This window comes from Coregonus lavaretus (genome assembly GCF_964263955.1).
Source record: "Coregonus lavaretus genome assembly, chromosome: 6".
NCBI lineage: Eukaryota > Metazoa > Chordata > Actinopteri > Salmoniformes > Salmonidae > Coregonus > Coregonus lavaretus.
In genome coordinates this window covers 37,845,630-37,865,654 of record NC_139993.1, presented here as the reverse complement: position 1 = coordinate 37,865,654, position 20,025 = coordinate 37,845,630, and the positions used below count along the sequence as shown (strand labels likewise).

The following is a 20,025-nucleotide window of genomic DNA, read 5'->3' as shown; positions in this document are numbered from 1 at the left end:
GTCACTGGCATTGATAAGTGAAAGGACTGGATAGGTGTCCACCATGCTGCTTTTAACCTGTCCTTTCCAGCCAGATTAGTGGTCATGGAGGAAAGGAGACAAGGAAAGGAGACTAGTTAAGACTATTGAGATGCAGCCAATGGCTCTGGTTTGACCAGAATCCCCATGCACACCCAGGGCTGTGGTTTTATCAGTGTGTCTCCTTCTCTCTGTGCTCTCAGGCCCCTGGCAGACAGCGAGAAGAAGCTGCCGGTCAGGTCACACCGTCCCGACGAGGTCCTCAAGAGCCCCATGGAGGACGGGCAGGGGGTGGAGGTTGCTCCAGAGCCCAAGAAGAAGACCGGAAAGGAGAAGAAGGAGAAGAAGAAGACAAAGGATAAGGACAGGAAGGTTCGGCTCCATCTTTATTTATTTAAAAAATATTTTATATATTTTTGACATCTGTTTCCCTAGTATTTGAGACATTATTGACTTGAGGATTGTGTTTTTTGTCATTGTAGAAGAGTAAAGAGGAGAAGAAGAAGAAAAAACACAAACAAGAGGAAGGGGAGGATCTTATGGGCGCTGGGTCAGAGGAGCCTATCCAACCAGAAGAGACCAAGGGGGTGGCAGCCCCGCCTCCTGCCTCCACACCAGAGGTATGATGTCACAAAGGGAGGGACTACCTTTTATACAGGGACAATATATTTTTGGGCGACCCGACCAAATTCACATAGAAAGCAAGTCTAAGAAGAGTTAGATCTGTTCTATGTACACTATTTCTATGCTTCCCGTTTGTAAGTTTCACTTTTGCGTCTTTTACTTTCGGTTTTGTACACCAGCATCATACAGCTGAAAATACAATACTTTTGCAGAAAGAAACAAGGTCATAAAAATCAAACACATTCATCAGTAATAAGGCCCTCAATCAGCTTTCTGAATTGCCCTAGAGGCACCAAAACATCAAATTTAAGAAAATGTTGGAGATTGTTCCACAAATAAGGTGCAAGAAAACTAAAAGCTGATTTACCTAAGAAGCTGAGAATAAAAATGGGCTTCTTCTATAGAACTAGGTCATGCCTCTCGCTAAATAGTAGAAAGCAGGTTATTCAGTCGACGTTCCTAACGGTCATAGACTGTGGCGACATCATCTATATGAATGCAGCTGCCATTTCATTAATGCCATTAGATGTAACAGCACTTACAGTTGACCGGGGCAGCTCTAGCAGGGCAGAAATTTGACGAAATAACTTGTTGGAAAGGTGGCATCCTATGACGGTGCCACGTTGAAAGTCACTGAGCTCTTCATTGAGGCCATTCTACAGCCAATGTTTGTCTATGGAGATTGCATGGCGGTGTGCTCGATTTTATACACCTGTCAGCAATGGGTGTGGCTGAGTTAGCCGAAGGGGTGTCCACATACTTTTGTATATATAGTGTACTTATAAGCAGGGACACTATCAATATGGGCACCATCCAAAGTACATATGCTTAAATCATCAGTTACTTTTATGCATTCTATAGAACAACATACAGTGCCTTCAGAAAGTATTCATACCCCTTGACTTATTCCACATTTTGTTACATCCTGAATTCAAAATGGATTAAATAGATTTTCTTTCTCACCCATCTACACACAATACCCCATAATGACAAAGTGAACACGTTTTTAGAAATGTTTGCAAATGTATTGAAAATGAAATACAGAAATATCTAATTTACATAAGTATTCACACCCCTGTCAATAATTTGTAGAAACACCTTTGGCAGCGATTACAGCTTAGAGCCTTTTTGCGTAAATCTCTAAGAGCTTTGCACAACTGGATTGTACAACATTTGGCCATTTATTATTTTCAAAATTCTTAAAACTCTGTCAAATTGGTTGTTGATCACTGCTAGACAACCATTTTCAGGTCTTGCCATAGATTTTCAAGTAGATTTAAGTCAAAACTGTAACTTGGCCACTCGGGAACATTCACTGTCTTCTTGGTAAGCAACTCCAGTGTAGATTAGGCCTTGTGTTTTAGGTTATTGTCCTGCTGAAGGGTGAATTCATCTCCCAGTGTCTGGTGGAAAGCAGACTGAACCAGGTTTTCCTCTAGGATTTTGCCTGTGCTTAGCTCCATTCTGTTAATTTTTTTATCCTGAAAACTCCCCAGTCCTTAACGATTACAAGCTTACCCATAACAGGAGGCAGCCACCACTATGCTTTAAAAAATGGAGTGGTACTCAGTAATGTGTTGTATTGGATTTGCCGGAAACATAACACTTTGTATTCAGGACAAAAAGTTAATTGCTTTGCCACATTTTTTGCAGTATTACTTTAGTGCCTTGTTGCAAACAGGATGCATGTTTTGCAATATTTATATTCTCCTTTTCACTCTTGTCAATTCTGTTAGCATTGTAGAGTAATTACAATGTTGTTGATACAGTTGAAGTCGGAAGTTTACATACACCTTAGCCAAATACATTTAAACTCAGTTTTTCACAATTCCTGACATTTAATCCTAGTAAAAATTCCCTGTTTTAGGTCAGTTAGGATCACCACTTTATTTTAAGAATGTGAAATGTAATTGTAGAGAATTATTTATTTCAGCTTTTATTTCTTTCATCACATTCCCAGTGGGTCAGAAGTTTACATACACTCAATTATTATTTGGTAGCATTGCCTTTAAATTGTTGGGTCAAACGTTTCGGGTAGCCTTCCACAAGCTTCCGACAATAAGTTGGGTGAATTTTGGCCCGTTCCTCCTGACAGAGCTGGTGTAACTGAGTCAGGTTTGTAGGCCTCCTTGCTCGCACACGCTTTTTCAGTTCTGCCCACAAATGTTCTATAGGATTGAGGTCAGGGCTTTGTGATGGCCACTCCAATACCTTGACTTTGTTGTCCTTAAGCCATTTTGCCACAACTTTGGAAGTATGCTTGGGGTCATTGTCCATTTGGAAGACCCATTTGCGACCAAGCTTTAACTTCCTGACTGATGTCTTGAGATGTTGCTTCAATATATCCACATCATTTTCCTTCCTCATGATGCCATCTATTTTGTGAAGTGCACCAGTCCCTCCTGCAGCAAAGCACCCCCACAGCAGGATGCTACCACACCCGTGCTTCACGGTTGGGATGGTGTTCTTCGGCTTGCAAGTACCCCCTTTTTCCTCCAAACATAACGATGGTCATTATGGCCAAACAGTTCTATTTTTGTTTCATCAGGACATTTCTCCAAAAAGTATGATCTTTTTCCCCATGTGCAGTTGCAAACCGTAGTCTGGCTTTTATATGGCGGTTTTGGAGCAGTGGCTTCTTCCTTGCTGAGCGGCCTTTCAGGTTATGTCGATATAGGACTGATTTTACTGTGGATATAGATACTTTTGTACCTGTTTCCTCCAGCATCTTCACAAGGTCCTTTGCTTTTGTTCTGGGATTGATTTGCACTTTTCGCACCAAAGTACGTTAATCTCTAGGAGACAGAACGAGTCTCCTTCCTGAGCGGTATGATGGCTGCGTGGTCCCATGGTGTTTATACTTGCGTACTATTGTTTGTACAGATGAACGTGGTATCTTCAGGCGTTTGGAAATTGCTCCCAAGGATGAACCAGACTTGTGGAGGTCTACACATTTTTTTTCTGAGGTCTTGGCTGATTTCTTTTGATTTTCCCATGATGTCAAGCAAAGAGGCACTGAGTTTGAAGGTAGGACTTGAAATACATCCACAGGTACACCTCCAATTGACTCAAATGATGTCAATTAGCCTATCAGAAGCTTCTAAAGCCATGACATTTTCTGTAATTTTCCAAGCTGTTTAAAGGCACAGTCAACTTAGTGTATGTACACTTTTGACCCACTGTAATTGTGATACAGTAAATTATGTGAAATAATCTGTCTGTAAACAATTGTTGGAAAAATTACTTGTCATGCACAAAGTAGATGTCCTAACCGACTTGCCAAAACGATAGTTTGTTAACAAGAAATTTGTGGAGTGGTTGAAAAACGAGTTTTAATGACTCCAACCTAAGTGTATGTAAACTTCCGACTTCAACTGTACATCCTCAGTTTTGTCTTATCACAGCCATTAAACTCTGTAATTGTTTTAAATCCTTGAGAGGTTTCCTTCCTCTACTATTTTATTTTTATTTTTTATCTACCAATAGCAACCCTTCTTTGCGAGGCATTGGAAAACCTCCCTGGTCTTTGTGGTTGAATCTGTGTTTGAAATTCACTGCTCGAATGAGGGACCTTACAGATCATTGTATGTGTGGGGTACAGAGATGAGGTAGTCATTCAAAAATCATGTTAAACACTATAAAATATATATTGAGTATTAAAACATACAATCTACCTGCTTTGAAGCTGCTCAACTTTTACATTACGTTCAGTCATCTAGCAGACTCTCATCCAGAGCGACCCACAGGAGCAACCAGGGTCAAGCGCCTCGCCCAAGGGCACGACGACAGATCTTTTTCTGTAATACAATGAAGGCAGACTGTAGGTCAGATAGAGCCTGGTCAACCGTGGTGGCAATAGCATACACAACAGTATCATTGGCATGGTGCAGGTTAATTTTTGTCAATATTGTTAATGTAAACAATAAAAAGTACAGGACCCAGAATCGACCCCTGCAGGACACCTTTCGTTATGCTCAGAAAACCTGATTTAACACCATCAGTAGATACACATTGAGTTTTATCTGTCAAGTAATTTTGAAACCATTTACATGCAGCCTGGTGTAGGCCAATTGAGGAAAGCAGTGAGTGATCAACAGTATCGAAGGCCTTTGACCGGGAGAGGGCAGCACAATGTTGCCTTTTATCCATACAGTTAACCACATCATTTATAACTAGGGATGCAGCAGAGATAGTGCTATGACCTGGTCTAAAACCCGACTGATGTACATTTAGAATACATTTCAAAGATAAGAAAGATCTTAGCTGAGAATGAATAAAGGATTCTAATATTTTAGCTAGGCAAGAAAGTTTAGGAATAGGCCGATCATTAATTATTTAGTTCGTAAGGATAACCACCTTTGAAGGGGGAGTACATGGGCCACCTTCCAAACCTTGGGGATAGTACCACATATAATCGTCAGGTAAAAAATATGGGTTAATGATTCCACATTTGGGGGGCAGAGAGATCAAATAAAATAAAATTGTATTGGTCACATGCGCCAAATACAACAGGTGCAGACATTACAGTGAAATGCTTACTTACAGCCCTTAACCAACAGTGCATTTATTTTTAACAAAAAAAGTAAAAATAAAACAACAAAAAGTGTTGAGAAAAAAAAAAGAGCAGAAGTAAAATAAAGTAACAGTAGGGAGGCTATATATACAGGGGGGTGCCGTTGCAGAGTCAATGTGCGGGGGCACCGGCTAGTTGAGGTAGTTGAGGTAATATGTACATGTGGGTAGAGTTAAAGTGACTATGCATAAATAATTAACAGAGTAGCAGCAGCGTAAAAAGGATGGGGTGGGGGGGCAGTGCAAATAGTCCGGGTAGCTATGATTAGCTGTTCAGGAGTCTTATGGCTTGGGGGTAGAAGCTGTTGAGAAGTCTTTTGGACCTAGACTTGGCACTCCGGTACCGCTTGCCGTGCGGTAGCAGAGAGAACAGTCTATGACTAGGGTGGCTGTAGTCTTTGACAATTTTGAGGGCCTTCCTCTGACACCGCCTGGTATAGAGGTCCTGGATGGCAGGAAGCTTGGCCCCAGTGATGTACTGGGCCGTACGCACTACCCTCTGTAGTGCCTTGCGGTCGGAGGCCAAGCAGTTGCCATACCAGGCGGTGATGCAACCAGTCAGGATGCTCTCGATGGTGCAGCTGTATAACTTTTTGAGGATCTGAGGACCCATGCCAAATATTTTCAGTCTCCTGAGGGGGAATAAGCTTTGTCGTGCCCTCTTCACGACTGTCTTGGTGTGTTTGGACCATGATAGTTTGTTGGTGATGTGGACACCAAGGAACTTGAAGTTCTCAACCTGTTCCACTACAGCCCCGTCGATGAGAATGGGGGCGTGCTCAGTCCTCTTTTTTTTCCTGTAGTCCACAATCATCTCCTTTGTCTTGGTCACGTTGAGGGAGAGGTTGTTGTCCTGGCACCACACGGCCAGGTCTCTGACCTCCTCCCTATAGGCTGTCTCATCGTTGTCGGTGATCAGGCCTACCACTGTTGTGTCGTCGGCAAACTTAATGATGGTGTTGGAGTCGTGCCTGGCCATGCAGTCATGGGTGAACAGAGAGTGCAGGAGGGGACTGAGCACGCACCCCTGAGGGGCCCCCGTGTTGAGGATCAGTGTGGCAGATGTGTTGTTACCTACCCTTACCACCTGGGGGCGGCCCGTCAGGAAGTCCAGGATCCAGTTGCAGAGGGAGGTGTTTAGTCCCAGGATCCTTAGCTTAGTGATGAGCTTTGAGGGCGCTATGGTGTTGAATGCCGAGTTGTAGTCAATGAATAGCATTCTCACGTAGATGCAGCAAAAATCAGCCCCAGTATTTTTTCTTTAACATCAATCTTAAGCAAGGCATCTAGCACATCACAGGTAGTAAATTGTTGAAATGAAAACAAAGATTCACTAGAAGTTGACGGGTTATCCGTCAAGTCAGCTAGAGGCTGGCAGAGGGAAGAGCAGTTGATTGACTGACCAGGTTCAATTAAACCACAGTTTCTCTCAAATAAAAAGCTTGTCAAGATAAAATGATGATTAAAAGCATCACTTATCCCATTGTTCTCAGTTATGATGCCAGAGTCCGACAGAACTTGCTTAGGCAGGGAAGAAAATGAATTTGTACGCTTCAGTGCATTTACTGTTTTCCAAAATGTAGAAGGATTACTAGCAGGCTCAGAGATGGAGCTTTAATAATTAGCTTGATTTAGCTTTCTTAATCAATATAGTACATCTGTTTCTCAGTTGTCTGAAAGATTGCCAGTCCACTACAGAGTCAGTTTTCCTTGTTTTGGCCCAGGCCTGATTTCTCATCTGAATGAGCTCTGATCGCCCTGAAGAAAACCAAGGGTTAGATCTATCTTTGACTCTGAATTGTTTAAAAGGGGTGTGTTTATCGGCCAGAGGAATGAATATGGAGGATACATTTTCTAGAGTGAACTCTGGGATAGGAATACAGGAGGTAGTGGCTTAATCAGAGTAGAACATTTAATGTAAAAACCCTTGAGGATAACATTAGAATGAGTATTTTGCTGTCCGGTATCTCTAATACATACTATGGGAAAATGATCACTGAGATCATATTTAAATATGCCTCTAGACAAATATTTATGGGGGTTATTAGTAAGAATTAAATAAATCAATGAGGAGTTAATCAATGCACAATTACATTCTGTGTAGGGTATTTTGTCAATCCTGTTATTCATCTACATCTATTGTAGAATGAGGACTGACACTAAATAATTTGAAACTAAACTAAGAATTTGATTTGAATTAAAGAGGTCAGATAATTAGTCAAGCAAACACATTTCTTTGATCATTTTCATTCATCAAACATTGTCATTGCTGCTTTCAAGCCCCCTCCCATCCTATCAGCAATAAAGATTAAATCAAGTATCGGTATGTGTGCTAAGATTTCAGTGCGCGTAGTCTCTCTTGAAATACTTGATTTATTCATGAAAAGAACAGTGTAATCTCTGTATCCATTTTCATGAAGAGGTAGCGCTAAAATGTTTAACCTGTCTGCCCCCAACCCCCTCGCCCCTCCCTCCCTCCCTCCCTGTTCTAGGCTTCGGATCTGGATTTCTGGCTCTCAAATGCTCCAGTGCCCTCTAACCCTCAGGTTGAGTTCCTCTCTCTCTCTTAGTCATTCCTTGTCCTTGTTGTCATTTGTGTTCTAACATCACCTCTTCATGCATCCTCTGCTCTCGTCTGATCCTCCTCACCATGCGTGGTTCTTTCTTTCCTTTCTTTCTTCCATTCACTCTTCTCTTCTTTCACACTTACATTACTTCCTCTCTTTCACAGGTCACATAACCCTACTCATTCTTGGGCTGTGGTTTTCTGTTCTTTGTAATTGTGTTTCTTAGTGTTGGTTCTCTCTGTTTTTGTTTTCCTCACTGTGTGTCTGTTTCCTGTCAGTGGTGGTCACAGTTGTTGTCAAGTTCAGGGGCCTCAGAGTGTCTGGAATCTTGCTGACAGTTCCTGTTGATCAAGTCAAACCACAGCAACAGTAGCACAGCTCTTCGTGTGTATGACTACATATAGACAGTGTTTTTGACTACTGACTGAGTGTTTGTGACTACATACCCTGTGCGTGTGACTGCACATGGACGTGTGTGTGTGCAGACGACCTCTCTAGCCCAGAGCAGCTGTTAGACCAGGCGGGAGACTAAAGAGAACAGTACAGTATTCAGTTTGAGCTCAGACTAGGTCATAAAGTTACTTTAAAGTCTCTGTGACCCCACACTCTCTGTCCTGTGTTCAGCCCCTGCTGTATGTGACTGTTTAAAGCAGAATCTGATCATTGGCCTGTACGTTTATTTGGGGGCTCTGCATGTTGAGAAAATGTATAAGGAACATCACACCAACCGTCTGCCCTCAGGAAATAGGCTGTACGTCTATCAGTCACCCAAACGTCCTGTTTGAACATGTTTCTGTTCTTCTGTTTTTTTTGTGTGTGTTTTGAGTCTATCGTTCCTCTAAAGCACAGATATCTATCTATCTATCTCTTGCTGATTTTGTATCTTTGCCCACTGACAAAGGCAAAGGTTTATTTGAACAGTGAGCGACAGAATAACAACAAAAAAATCCAGAAAAACGCATGTCAAAAATGTTATAAATTAATTAGCATTTTAATGAAGGAAATAAGTATTTGACCCCTCTGCAAAATATGACTTAGTACTTGGTGGCAAAACCCTTGTTGCCAATCACAGAGGTCAGACGTTTCTTGTAGTTGGCCACCAGGTTTGCACACATCTCAGGAGGGATTTTGTCCCACTCCTCTTTGCAGATCTTCTCCAAGTCATTAAGGTTTCGAGGCTGACGTTTGGCAACTCAAACCTTCAGCTCCCTCCACAGATTTTCTATGGGATTAAGGTCTGGAGACTGGCTAGGCCACTCCAGGACCTTAATGTGCTTCTTCTTGAGCCACTCCTTTGTTGTCTTGGCCGTGTGTTTTGGGTCATTGTCATGCTGGAATACCCATCCACGACCCATTTTCAATGCCCTGGCTGAGGGAAGGAGGTTCTCACACAAGATTTGATGGTACATGGCCCCGTCCATCGTTCTTTGATGCGATGAAGTTGTCCTGTCCCCTTAGCAGAAAAACACCCCCAAAGCATAATGTTTCCACCTCCGTGTTTGACGGTGGGGATGGTGTTCTTGAGGTCATAGGCAGCATTCCTCCTCCTCCAAACACGGCGAGTTGAGTTGATGCCAAAGAGCTTCATTTTGGTCTCATCTGACCACAACACTTTCACCCAGTTCTCCTCTGAATCATTCAGATGTTCATTGGCAAACTTCAGACGGGCATGTATATGTGCTTTCTTGAGCAGGGGGACCTTGCGGGCGCTGCAGGATTTCAGTCCTTCACGGCGTAGTGTGTTACCAATTGTTTTCTTGGTGACTATGGTCCCAGCTGCCTTGAGATCATTGACAAGATCATCCCGTGTAGTTCTGGGCTGATTCCTCACCGTTCTCATGATCATTGCAACTCCACAAGGTGAGATCTTGCATGGAGCCCCAGGCTGAGGGAGATTGACAGTTATTTTGTGTTTCTTCCATTTGCGAATAATCGCACCAACTGTTGTCACCTTCTCACCAAGCTGCTTGGCGATGGTCTTGTAGCCCATTCCAGCCTTGTGTAGGTCTAAAATCTTGTCCCAGACATCCTTGGAGAGCTCTTTGGTCTTGGCCATGGTGGAGAGTTTGGAATCTGATTGATTGATTGCTTCTGTGGACAGGTGTCTTTTATACAGGTAACGAGCTGAGATTGGGAGCACACTTAATCTCAGCTCGTTACCTGTATAAAAGACACCTGGGAGCCGGGAAATCTTTCTGATTGAGAGGGGGTCAAATACTTATTTCCCTAATTAAAATGCAAATCAATTTCTAACATTTTTGACATGCGTTTTTCAGTTTTTTGTTGTTGTTATTCTGTCTCTCACTGTTCAAATAAACCTACCATGCAATTATAGACTGATCATTTCTTTGTCAGTGGGCAAACGTACAAAATCAGCAGGGGATCAAATACTTTTTTCCCTCACTGTATGTGTGTATATATATATATATATATATATATACAGTGGGGAGAACAAGTATTTGATACACTGCCGATTTTGTAGGTTTTCCTACTTACAAAGCATGTAGAGGTCTGTAATTTTTATCATAGGTACACTTCAACTGTGAGAGACGGAATCTAAAACAAAAATCCAGAAAATCACATTGTATGATTTTTAAGTAATTAATTTGCATTTTATTGCATGACATAAGTATTTGATCACCTACCAACCAGTAAGAATTCCGGCTCTCACAGACCTGTTAGTTTTTCTTTAAGAAGCCCTCCTGTTCTCCACTCATTACCTGTATTAACTGCACCTGTTTGAACTCGTTACCTGTATAAAAGACACCTGTCCACACACTCAATCAAACAGACTCCGACCTCTCCACAATGGCCAAGACCAGAGAGCTGTGTAAGGACATCAGGGATAAAATTGTAGACCTGCACAAGGCTGGGATGGGCTACTGGACAATAGGCAAGCAGCTTGGTGAGAAGGCAACAACTGTTGGCGCAATTATTAGAAAATGGAAGAAGTTCAAGATGATGGTCAATCATCCTCGGTCTGGGGCTCCATGCAAGATCTCACCACGTGGGGCATCAATGATCATGAGGAAGGTGAGGGATCAGCCCAGAACTACACGGCAGGACCTGGTCAATGACCTGAAGAGAGCTGGGACCACAGTCTCAAAGAAAACCATTAGTAACACACTACGCCGTCATGGATTAAAATCCTGCAGCGCATGCAAGGTCCCCCTGCTCAAGCCAGCGCATGTCCAGGCCTGTCTGAAGTTTGCCAATGACCATCTGGATGATCCAGAGGAGGAATGGGAGAAGGTTATGTGGTCTGATGAGATAAAAATATAGCTTTTTGGTCTAAACTCCACTCGCCGTGTTTGGAGGAAGAAGAAGGAGGAGTACAACCCCAAGAACACCATCCCTACCGTGAAGCATGGAGGTGGAAACATCATTCTTTGGGGATGCTTTTCTGCAAAGGGGACAGGACGACTGCACCGTATTGAGGGGAGGATGGATGGGGCCATGTATCGTGAGATCTTGGCCAACAACCTCCTTCCCTCAGTAAGAGCATTGAAGATGGGTCGTGGCTGGGTCTTCCAGCATGACAACGACCCGAAACACACAGCCAGGGCAACTAAGGAGTGGCTCCGTAAGAAGCATCTCAAGGTCCTGGAGTGGCCTAGCCAGTCTCCAGACCTGAACCCAATAGAAAATCTTTGGAGGGAGCTGAAAGTCCGTATTGCCCAGCGACAGCCCCGAAACCTGAAGGATCTGGAGAAGGTCTGTATGGAGGAGTGGGCCAAAATCCCTGCTGCAGTGTGTGCAAACCTGGTCAAGACCTACAGGAAATGTATGATCTCTGTAATTGCAAAGAAAGGTTTCTGTACCAAATATTAAGTTCTGCTTTTCTGATGTATCAAATACTTATGTCATGCAATAAAATGCAAATTAATTACTTAAAAATCATACAATGTGATTTTCTGGATTTTTGTTTTAGATTCCGTCTCTCACAGTTTAAGTGTACCTATGATAAAAATGACAGACCTCTACATGCTTTGTAAGTAGGAAAACCTGCAAAATCGGCAGTGTATCAAATACTCCCCACTGTACATACACACACACACACACACACAGGACCAGTCAAAAGTTTGGACACACCTACTCATTCCAGGGTTTTTCTTTTCTTTTTACTATTTTCTACATTGTAGAATAATAGTGGACATGTGTGTATATGTTGTACGAGATCTTCAGTTTCTTGGCAATTTCTCACATGGAATAGCCTTCATTTCTCAGAACAAGAATAGACTGACGAGTTTCTGGCCATTTTGAGCCTGTAATCGAATCCACGATTGCTGATGCTCCAGATACTCAACTTGTCTCAAGAAGGCCAGTTTTATTGCTTCTTTAATCAGCACAACCGTTTTCAGCTGTGCTAACATAATTGCAAAAGGGTTTTCTAATGGTCAATTATGCCTTTTCAAATGATACACTTGGATTAGCAAACACAATGTGCCATTGGAACACAGGAATGATGGTTGCTGATAATGGGCCTCTGTACGCCTATGTAGATATGCCATTAAAAATCAGCCATTTCCAGCTACAATAGCCATTTCCAACATCAACAATGTCTACATTGTATTTCTGATCAATTTGATGTTATTTTAATGGTCAAAAAAATTGCTTTTCTTTCAAAAACAAGGACATTTCTAAGTGACCCCAAACTTTTGAACAGGAGTATGTATATATGTGTGTATGTATATACAGTTTGAAGTCGAAAGTTAACATACACTTAGGTTGGAGTCATTAAAACTCGTTTTTCAACCACTCCACAAATTTCTTGTTAACAAACTATCGTTTTGGCAAGTCGGTTAGGACATCTACTTTATGCATGACACAAGTAAGTTTTCCAACAATTGTTTACAGACAGATTATTTCACTTATAATTCACTGTATCACAATTCCAGTGGGTCAGAAGTTTACATACACTAAGTTGACTGTGCCTTTTAAACAGCTTGGAAATTCCAGAAAATGATGTCATGGCTTTAGAAGCTTCTGATAGGCTAATTGACATAATTTGAGTCCATTGGAGGTGTACCTGTGGATGTATTTCAAGGCCTACCTTCAAACTCAGTGCCTCTTTGCTTGACATCATGGTAAAATTAAAAAAAATCAGCCAAGTCCTCAGAAAAACAATTGTAGACCTCCACAAGTCTGGTTCATCCTTGGGAGCAATTTCCAAATGCCTGAAGGTACCACATTCATCTGTACAAACAATAGTACGCAAGTATAAACACCATGGGACCACGCAGCCATCATACCCCTCAGGAAGGAGACTCATTCGGTCTCCTAGAGATGAATGTACTTTGGTGCGAAAAGTGCAAATCAATCCCAGAACAACAGCAAAGGACCTTGTGAAGATGCTGGAGGAAACTGGTACAAAAGTATCTATATCCACAGCAAAACGAGTCCTATATCGACATAACCTGAAAGGCCGCTCAGCAAGGAAGAAGCCACTGCTCTAAAACCGCCATAAAAAAGCCAGACTACGGTTTGGCGTAGTCTGGCTTTTTGGAGAAGTGTCCTCTGGTCTGATGAAACAAAAATAGAACTGTTTGGCCATAATGACCATCGCTATGTTTGGAGGAAAAAGGGGGACCTTGCAAGCCGAAGAACACCATCCCAACCGTGAAGCACAGGGTTGGCAGCATCATGCTGTGGGGGTGCTTTGCTGCAGGAGGGACTGGTGCACTTCACAAAATAGATGGCATCATGAGGAAGGGAAAACTATGTGGATATATTGAAGCAACATCTCAAGACATCAGTCAGGAAGTTAAAGCTTGGTTGCAAATGGGTCTTCCAAATGGACCATAACCCCAAGCATACTTCCAAAGTTGTGGCAAAATGGCTTAAGGACAACAAAGTCAAGGTATTGGAGTGGCCATCACAAAGCCCTGACCTCAATCCTATAGAACATTTGTGGGCTCAACTGAAAAAGCGTGTGCGAGCAAGGAGGCCTACAAACCTGACTCAGTTACACCAGCTCTGTCAGGAGGAATGGGCCAAAATTCACCCAACTTATTGTGGGAAGCTTGTGGAAGGCTACCCGACACGTTTGACCCAAGTTAAACAATTTAAAGGCAATGCTACCAAATACTAATTGAGTGTATGTAAACTTCTGACCCACTGGGAATGTGATGAAAGAAATAAAAGCTGAAATAAATCATTCTCTCTACTATTATTCTGACATTTCACATTCTTAAAATAAAGTCGTGATCCTAACTGCCCTAAGACAGGGAATTTTTACTAGGATTAAATGTCAGGAATTGTGAAAAACTGAGTTTAAATGTATTTGGCTAAGGTGTATGTAAACTTCCGACTTCAACTGTATATGTATATATGGTCCATTGGAACAATGTCAGCATTAAAGAACTTCTTAACAACAAACAAATTACTACAACTTACCCAAGCTGCTACTACTACCTGTACTTGTATATGATCAATAAATGACAATGCGTGTTGTATATAAATTATCCTCCTAAATATGTCCAAACTAACTTTATTGGTGTGTGTTGACAGGCAGCAGCAGAAGCAGAGGATCCCACTGCCTCCACCCCTAAGATGGTATCTGGTGTGGCTGCCGTGGCACCAGACTCTGAGCCTGAAGAGGCCAAAGACACTGAGCCGGAGGAGACTGTGAGTCACTCCACTCTACTGATGATGCCATAATCACAAGACAGAAATCTTAGCTGTTACTAAGGATTCTACATTACAGACCACTACAACAGGATACTGTATTTTTGACAGATCTTGTCTGAGCACTTCCCCATTGGACATTTTCACTCCCTCTTTCTGAATCGACTGCCCTTCACTTCATCCCCTGCTTGTTTCCCTCTTAGAAGTCCTCCAAGCACAAGAAGAAGAAGAAGCAGAAAAAGGAGGAGAAGAAAAAGAAGCACCATCATCATCATAATCATAGCGATGGGGCCGGAGACGAGTCTGTGCAGAACGGCACTGTGGAGGAGGAGGAGCCTCTGCCGGTCAGTAACCAATCACCTTTCACGCTGTCAATTCTCTGACCAATCCCTGTCCATTATGTAAAATCCCTGTCCACTGGATGTTTAATTCATAGATAAGCTCTCGTTTTCATTGTATGGTTTTGGTCTGTTGACACATCCCCACCTTCACCCTTTGATTGGCACAGTCAAGTGTGCATTGTGTATACGCTGGCTGTCTCAAATAGCATATACATAATCCACACGTCGGTCTGGTTGCCTTGTTTGCATATTGAGTGACGGGCAATAACTGACCAGACGCTTCTCTTGTTACAGCCCATGTCCAATTACGCCCTGCTGGCTGAGAACTCCTACATCAAGATGGTGAGCGTGATTGAGAGAGAAGCTTGGCTGAACTAAATAAAAATACTATTGTATATTATATGTGGATGGCTGATGATATGGGAACTGGGAAGGGTCATTTTAACATAAAATATAAATACTATATGTGGACCTCCTTTTCTCTCTTTCAAGATGAAGCAGGATGCTGATAAGGTATTGGCTGAGGTTCTGTGAACTGCAGGCTATGGGTTTTACAGGATAATATTATATATGTGCTGTATGGTTGTGACTTAGACTGTGCCCCCTGGCTTAATTACCCTGTGATAACCAAGCTGTTATGCAGAGACATGCATATATTGGAAAACGTGTTATTCAGAACACCGTAAGCCAGGGGCATCCTCTTGTGTTTGACGTTATGGTTCTTTACTATCCTATTAGTGCTTCCAGATTGCTTATGAAAAATCACATGGGATTCATGTTGGGATTGGAATGGTTGAATCGATTTGCTGGTTTGCTGTGGTTTTGCATGCAAGTCAATCTGCCGGGCTCCTTGTGTGAAGACTGCTGGCTACGGAGTGGATCAACCTCTGCTTTATCTCTCCCTTCATCCCTCTCCTCCAGGTGTGTGACATCCAGGGGAACCTGCAGGACGGTAGCCAGGTGGTGGTCTCTATCATCTTTGAGAATAAGTGCGACAGCTTTATCAAGTCAATGGAGTTCAATGTGCTGGACTCTCTCAACTCCAAGCTGCAGCGGCCTGATGGAGCTGGCCCACATGACGGCCTCAACGTGCCCTTCCAACTACCCCCCGGTGAGGAGAGAGCGGGATGGAGACTATTATTGAGAACTACATTCACTTCCAAATATTAAAATTCCTGTTTTACATCCAGACTAATCTGTTTGATCTCCTCTTGTTCCTCAGGGATCTCAAACGAGGCACGCTTCATCTTCTCAGTGCAGAGCATCGTGATGCCCCAGAAACTGAAGGGAACCCTCACATTCATAGTCAAGGTGAGTTAGTCTAGCCCACGCTTTGTGGTGGGCTAGACATCGCCCCCACTAGCCCTCTTTGTGAGTCTGTCTGCGACTTTGTCTCTGGATACAGTCTCTTTTACTGCTCAAGGTTTGGCTGATTTATTTCTCATCCGTAAAAGCGTATTATTAATCTTCTGCTGTTATAATGTTCTCTCACAGACTGATGATTCCTCCACTCATGAGAAACTGGACTTTAAACTGCACTTTACCTGCACCTCATACCTGATCACCACTCCCTGCTACAGGTCAGTGCAACTAGCTGCCCTCAAAGAACCTCATTCTGCTGTTCAATAATAATGAATGTTACCTAACTGTATATTTGGAGCGATTGGCTTAGTGTGTTGTGCCCTGATCTGAACTCATGATTAAACTGCTATGTGATGTGTAGTAAATGTGATTGTTGCTGTTGTTGTTTGCAGTGATGCTTATTCTAAGCTGTTGGAGTCAGGGGACCTGAAGGGGAGCTCTCTGAAGCTGGAGGGAGTTAATCAGCCCTTCCACCATCTACTGGCCAGGATCTGCTTCCACCACCACTTCTCTGGTGGGTACACTGGGACTGGAGGAAACCGGTGGAAGGCAAAAGGGAGAGAGAGAGGGTGGGGGATAGGATAGGATAGGGACTGGGATACAGGGGAAAGGTTGAGGCATGGGAGAGGTATTCAGGGGAGAATGGACCCAACCATTTTTGGGGGTGTTTTTTCTAGTTTGCCTCGTGCACAAATATATCTCTTTGAGTAAACATGTCCACTTTAAGAGGATAATGTGGTAGATAAAGACCTTCGATGTTGAGATTACATCTGTTCACAGATTAGTGTCAGTAATTCAAAGTGTTTGCAAATGGACTGAATGGTATAACAAGCTTATGGTTGTGTTCTTGTCTCTTTACCAGTTGTGGAGAGGATCGATTCCTGTGCCTCTATGTACAGCAGGTCAGTCCAGGGTCACCACGTGTGTCTGCTCGTCAAAACTGTGAGTAGCTCTACTCCTCAGTCACGTGTCCAGAGATCCACATGTTCAGACAACTCAAATGAGATAGAAGGCTGTGAGTCATCATTGTAACCTTTGCCCTCTGTCTGTCTGTGTCCCTGTCCGTCTCAGGCTGATCAGACCGTGTCCATCGACGCTAAATGTGACGAGCCGGGCCTGCTTGGGAATGTGCTGGATGAGATCAAGCTCACCTTCTCTCAGTGCTGATTGTGTCTGACAGCCACTTGGTGCCCCCCTACCCCCTGTTCAACCCCTCGCTCGCTGAAACACACACTTGTATAATCCCATTACAAACACTGCGGCTGGCACTCCTAGTTTCACCCTATTTATTAATCGTCAGATTCACAACTCTCCTTCTTTCACTTCCCCACTCCCCCATTCACTGATTTTCTCTATGCACACTCCCTCAGTGCACTTATAGTTCCACTTCCTCGTTTCAAATCTCTTTTCCTCTTCCAGCCTCTCCACTGTCAGAATGCTGGTTTCCCCTGCTCCCCCCTCCCTCCCTCTGACTGAACCTGTACCAATTCTCTCTCTCACTCTCACTCACTCATCTGCATTACAGTCTGTGACGGTCATGTAATGTAATCTGACAACTAGACTTTTTTTGTTGTTGGTTGAATTGTGTTTTTACTTTTTCAAGTTGTTTCTTTGTTTGTTGCTGTTTTTGTTGATTTCTGATGTCCGTCTGACCCCCCCCCCCCCCCCCCCCGCATTAAACATCAGTGTGTTACTACTACTCTCTATAGTCCTTGTAGAATGCGTGACTCCCTCTGACTGGCCCTAGTTGGAAACATCATGTAAACTCCTCCCTCCATCCTGACCTGACCTCCTGAGACCCACCTCCAACCTCCCCCTGGTGTCCATGCTCCAGCTGTGCTAAGCTTCAGTTTGACCCGTGTCGCTGTAACATATCAATCCCTGTAAGAATTTAAAATGCCTGAGCTGGAAAGTTACACTAAGAGTGAATTGGAATCAGCTCAAAGTGTAGCCATACTGGAAAATAATGTTTCTGCATCTGTCTTGCTCTCAGTCTCCTATTCTAGACATGGGTAGAATGGTATCTTTTTACAATTGTCTGATTTATCGCTTTGCTTATGCTGTAACGGTTGAAGGATATTTTACTGCTCATCTGCTGTGCTGATCTAGACCTCTCTTTCTTGCCTCAGGCATGTCTACCACAGTATATGTAGTGAGTGACCGAATAATATAGAACCTCTCATTGCTCTGCCTCGGTTTCTCTTTATTCACTTGTGACCAATTAAGTGAAGGCTAGCTATCACATATTGCAGCTAGAGCCTCTCACGTAGCTTTGCTATAATAGCAGGCTTCGCATATCAATTTGTTGTAGGTCTCCCATATGTGTTGATATACTTAGTTTGGGATCACCTATGGGAATGGAAGGCTATTGTAGTTGTCATACAGGCACATTTTATTCTGGGAGATCAATGGTACTTGGTTTCATATTTTATTTTCAATCAGTATTAGTCAAGGTGGCTTCTTGTTTGCTACTCCCTCCTGTCTTGAGAAAGCAAAACATTCAGTCAGTCTTTCAAATCATCCAAACCTCTTGCGCCTCTGCCACTTTTACTCTTACAATACATCATATATGTCACTGATATACAGTCATAAACCGATCTTACTCCAGTGTTATATTCTCTCAGAACTGCCTTGCCACATCCTGTGCATTGACAATATGACGAACATTAATGTTCATCATTTCAAATGGCTTCTTCCTTTCATGACTTGCTCAGAGGTTATAAGTTTGCTGTGTAGTTACTCTCAACATGTCTCACTGCCTGGTCCAGCACGACGTAGTAGCAACTGATCCCATCGTTTTTTGTTTGTATCCCGACTAACCCTCATTCATGTCTTGCAAGCGTAGATGATGTTGGTCTCCTGTTGGACAATGGGTCTCCTGTCCCTTGTTGGTCTCCTGTTGGACAATGGGTCTTCTGTCCCATGTTGGTCTCCTGTTGGACAATGGGTCTTCTGTCCCATGTTGGTATGAGCACAGAGTAAATAACTGTTTTCCAGAATGTTATCCAAAGAAAATATCGTTCCTGAAAAATTATTTGATTTGCATTACAGAATGGAAATGAAACAATTACTTGTAAATCATACATTGTACTAATTATGAACATTTCTGTGCAGAGCATTTCATTAAAATGTGTATCTTGCATGAGTAGGAATGTATACTTTTATTATTTTCCCTATCCAAGGACACACTCGCACACAAACTCCCTTGTCATTCCTTGATTGTCTTTATTTTCTATTATAGTTTTTTTTAATGAAGTGAAAGTAAGTTGACTTCATCATTCTACAGTTTGATGGTGTTGTATTTTTAAGTCCATACAATTAAAAAATGATATCTTTGAATGTTTTAAATTATTTAACATTGGGGAAGGGGGCTCTATTTGGTGTCATGGCGCTGAGAGGAAGAGGCTCCAATCAGTAGAGAGGAAAGGTCTTGTAATGCTATTCAGAGAAGATACCCACTTTGTCTTAATTCTTTCTCTGGTAAATTGTAGTGATTGTCTTGCTGAGTTTGGCTTGTGACATTAAAATATACTCTCATTGCTCTTTGTTTGAAGGGCCTGTCCAACTCCTTCATTCGCAATTCTCTAGCTGTAATATGTTTTAAGAGGGGACTACATGAGCAAGACGATATTAGTCGTCTGGCATATCAACATTCCCTTTAAAGAACGGATAAGTCTACCCAAATTGAAATAAAGGCTGAGCTGCTTTCACATCATTTTTAAAAATATATTTCCTTTATTGACTGATTCATTAGAATTCCTGTTTTGTGTAGGTGTATTTGTATATTCAGTGAAACAGCATGTACTTTTCTTTGTGTGCAAGTCCGATTAAATTATGGATGTATACTGAACAAAAATATAAATGCTAAGATTTTACAAGTTACAGTTCATAGAAGGAAATCTGTCAATTGAAAT

The 20,025-nt window shown here is 42.5% G+C and overlaps 1 protein-coding gene across 4 annotated transcripts in view; it reads left to right on the top strand.

Annotated features, from left to right (window-relative positions):
- Positions 1–18,296, top strand: part of LOC311131452 (AP-3 complex subunit delta-1-like) — a 34,986-nt gene extending 16,690 nt beyond the window's left edge. For 2 of the 4 annotated variants that reach the window (XM_084164458.1, XM_084164457.1), the window contains exons 22-33: positions 222–390; positions 501–638; positions 7,707–7,760; positions 14,292–14,408; positions 14,612–14,752; positions 15,044–15,091; positions 15,671–15,860; positions 15,972–16,060; positions 16,244–16,329; positions 16,504–16,625; positions 16,974–17,053; positions 17,183–18,296. In XM_084164458.1, coding sequence (XP_084020584.1) covers positions 222–390; positions 501–638; positions 7,707–7,760; positions 14,292–14,408; positions 14,612–14,752; positions 15,044–15,091; positions 15,671–15,860; positions 15,972–16,060; positions 16,244–16,329; positions 16,504–16,625; positions 16,974–17,053; positions 17,183–17,278 — 1,330 coding nt within the window. In that variant the 3' untranslated portion in view covers positions 17,279–18,296. The remainder of the gene's footprint in view (positions 1–221; positions 391–500; positions 639–7,706; positions 7,761–14,291; positions 14,409–14,611; positions 14,753–15,043; positions 15,092–15,670; positions 15,861–15,971; positions 16,061–16,243; positions 16,330–16,503; positions 16,626–16,973; positions 17,054–17,182) is intronic. The other 2 variants (XM_084164460.1, XM_084164459.1) reach the window with 1 other exon arrangement.
- Positions 18,297–20,025: the final 1,729 nt, after the last annotated feature.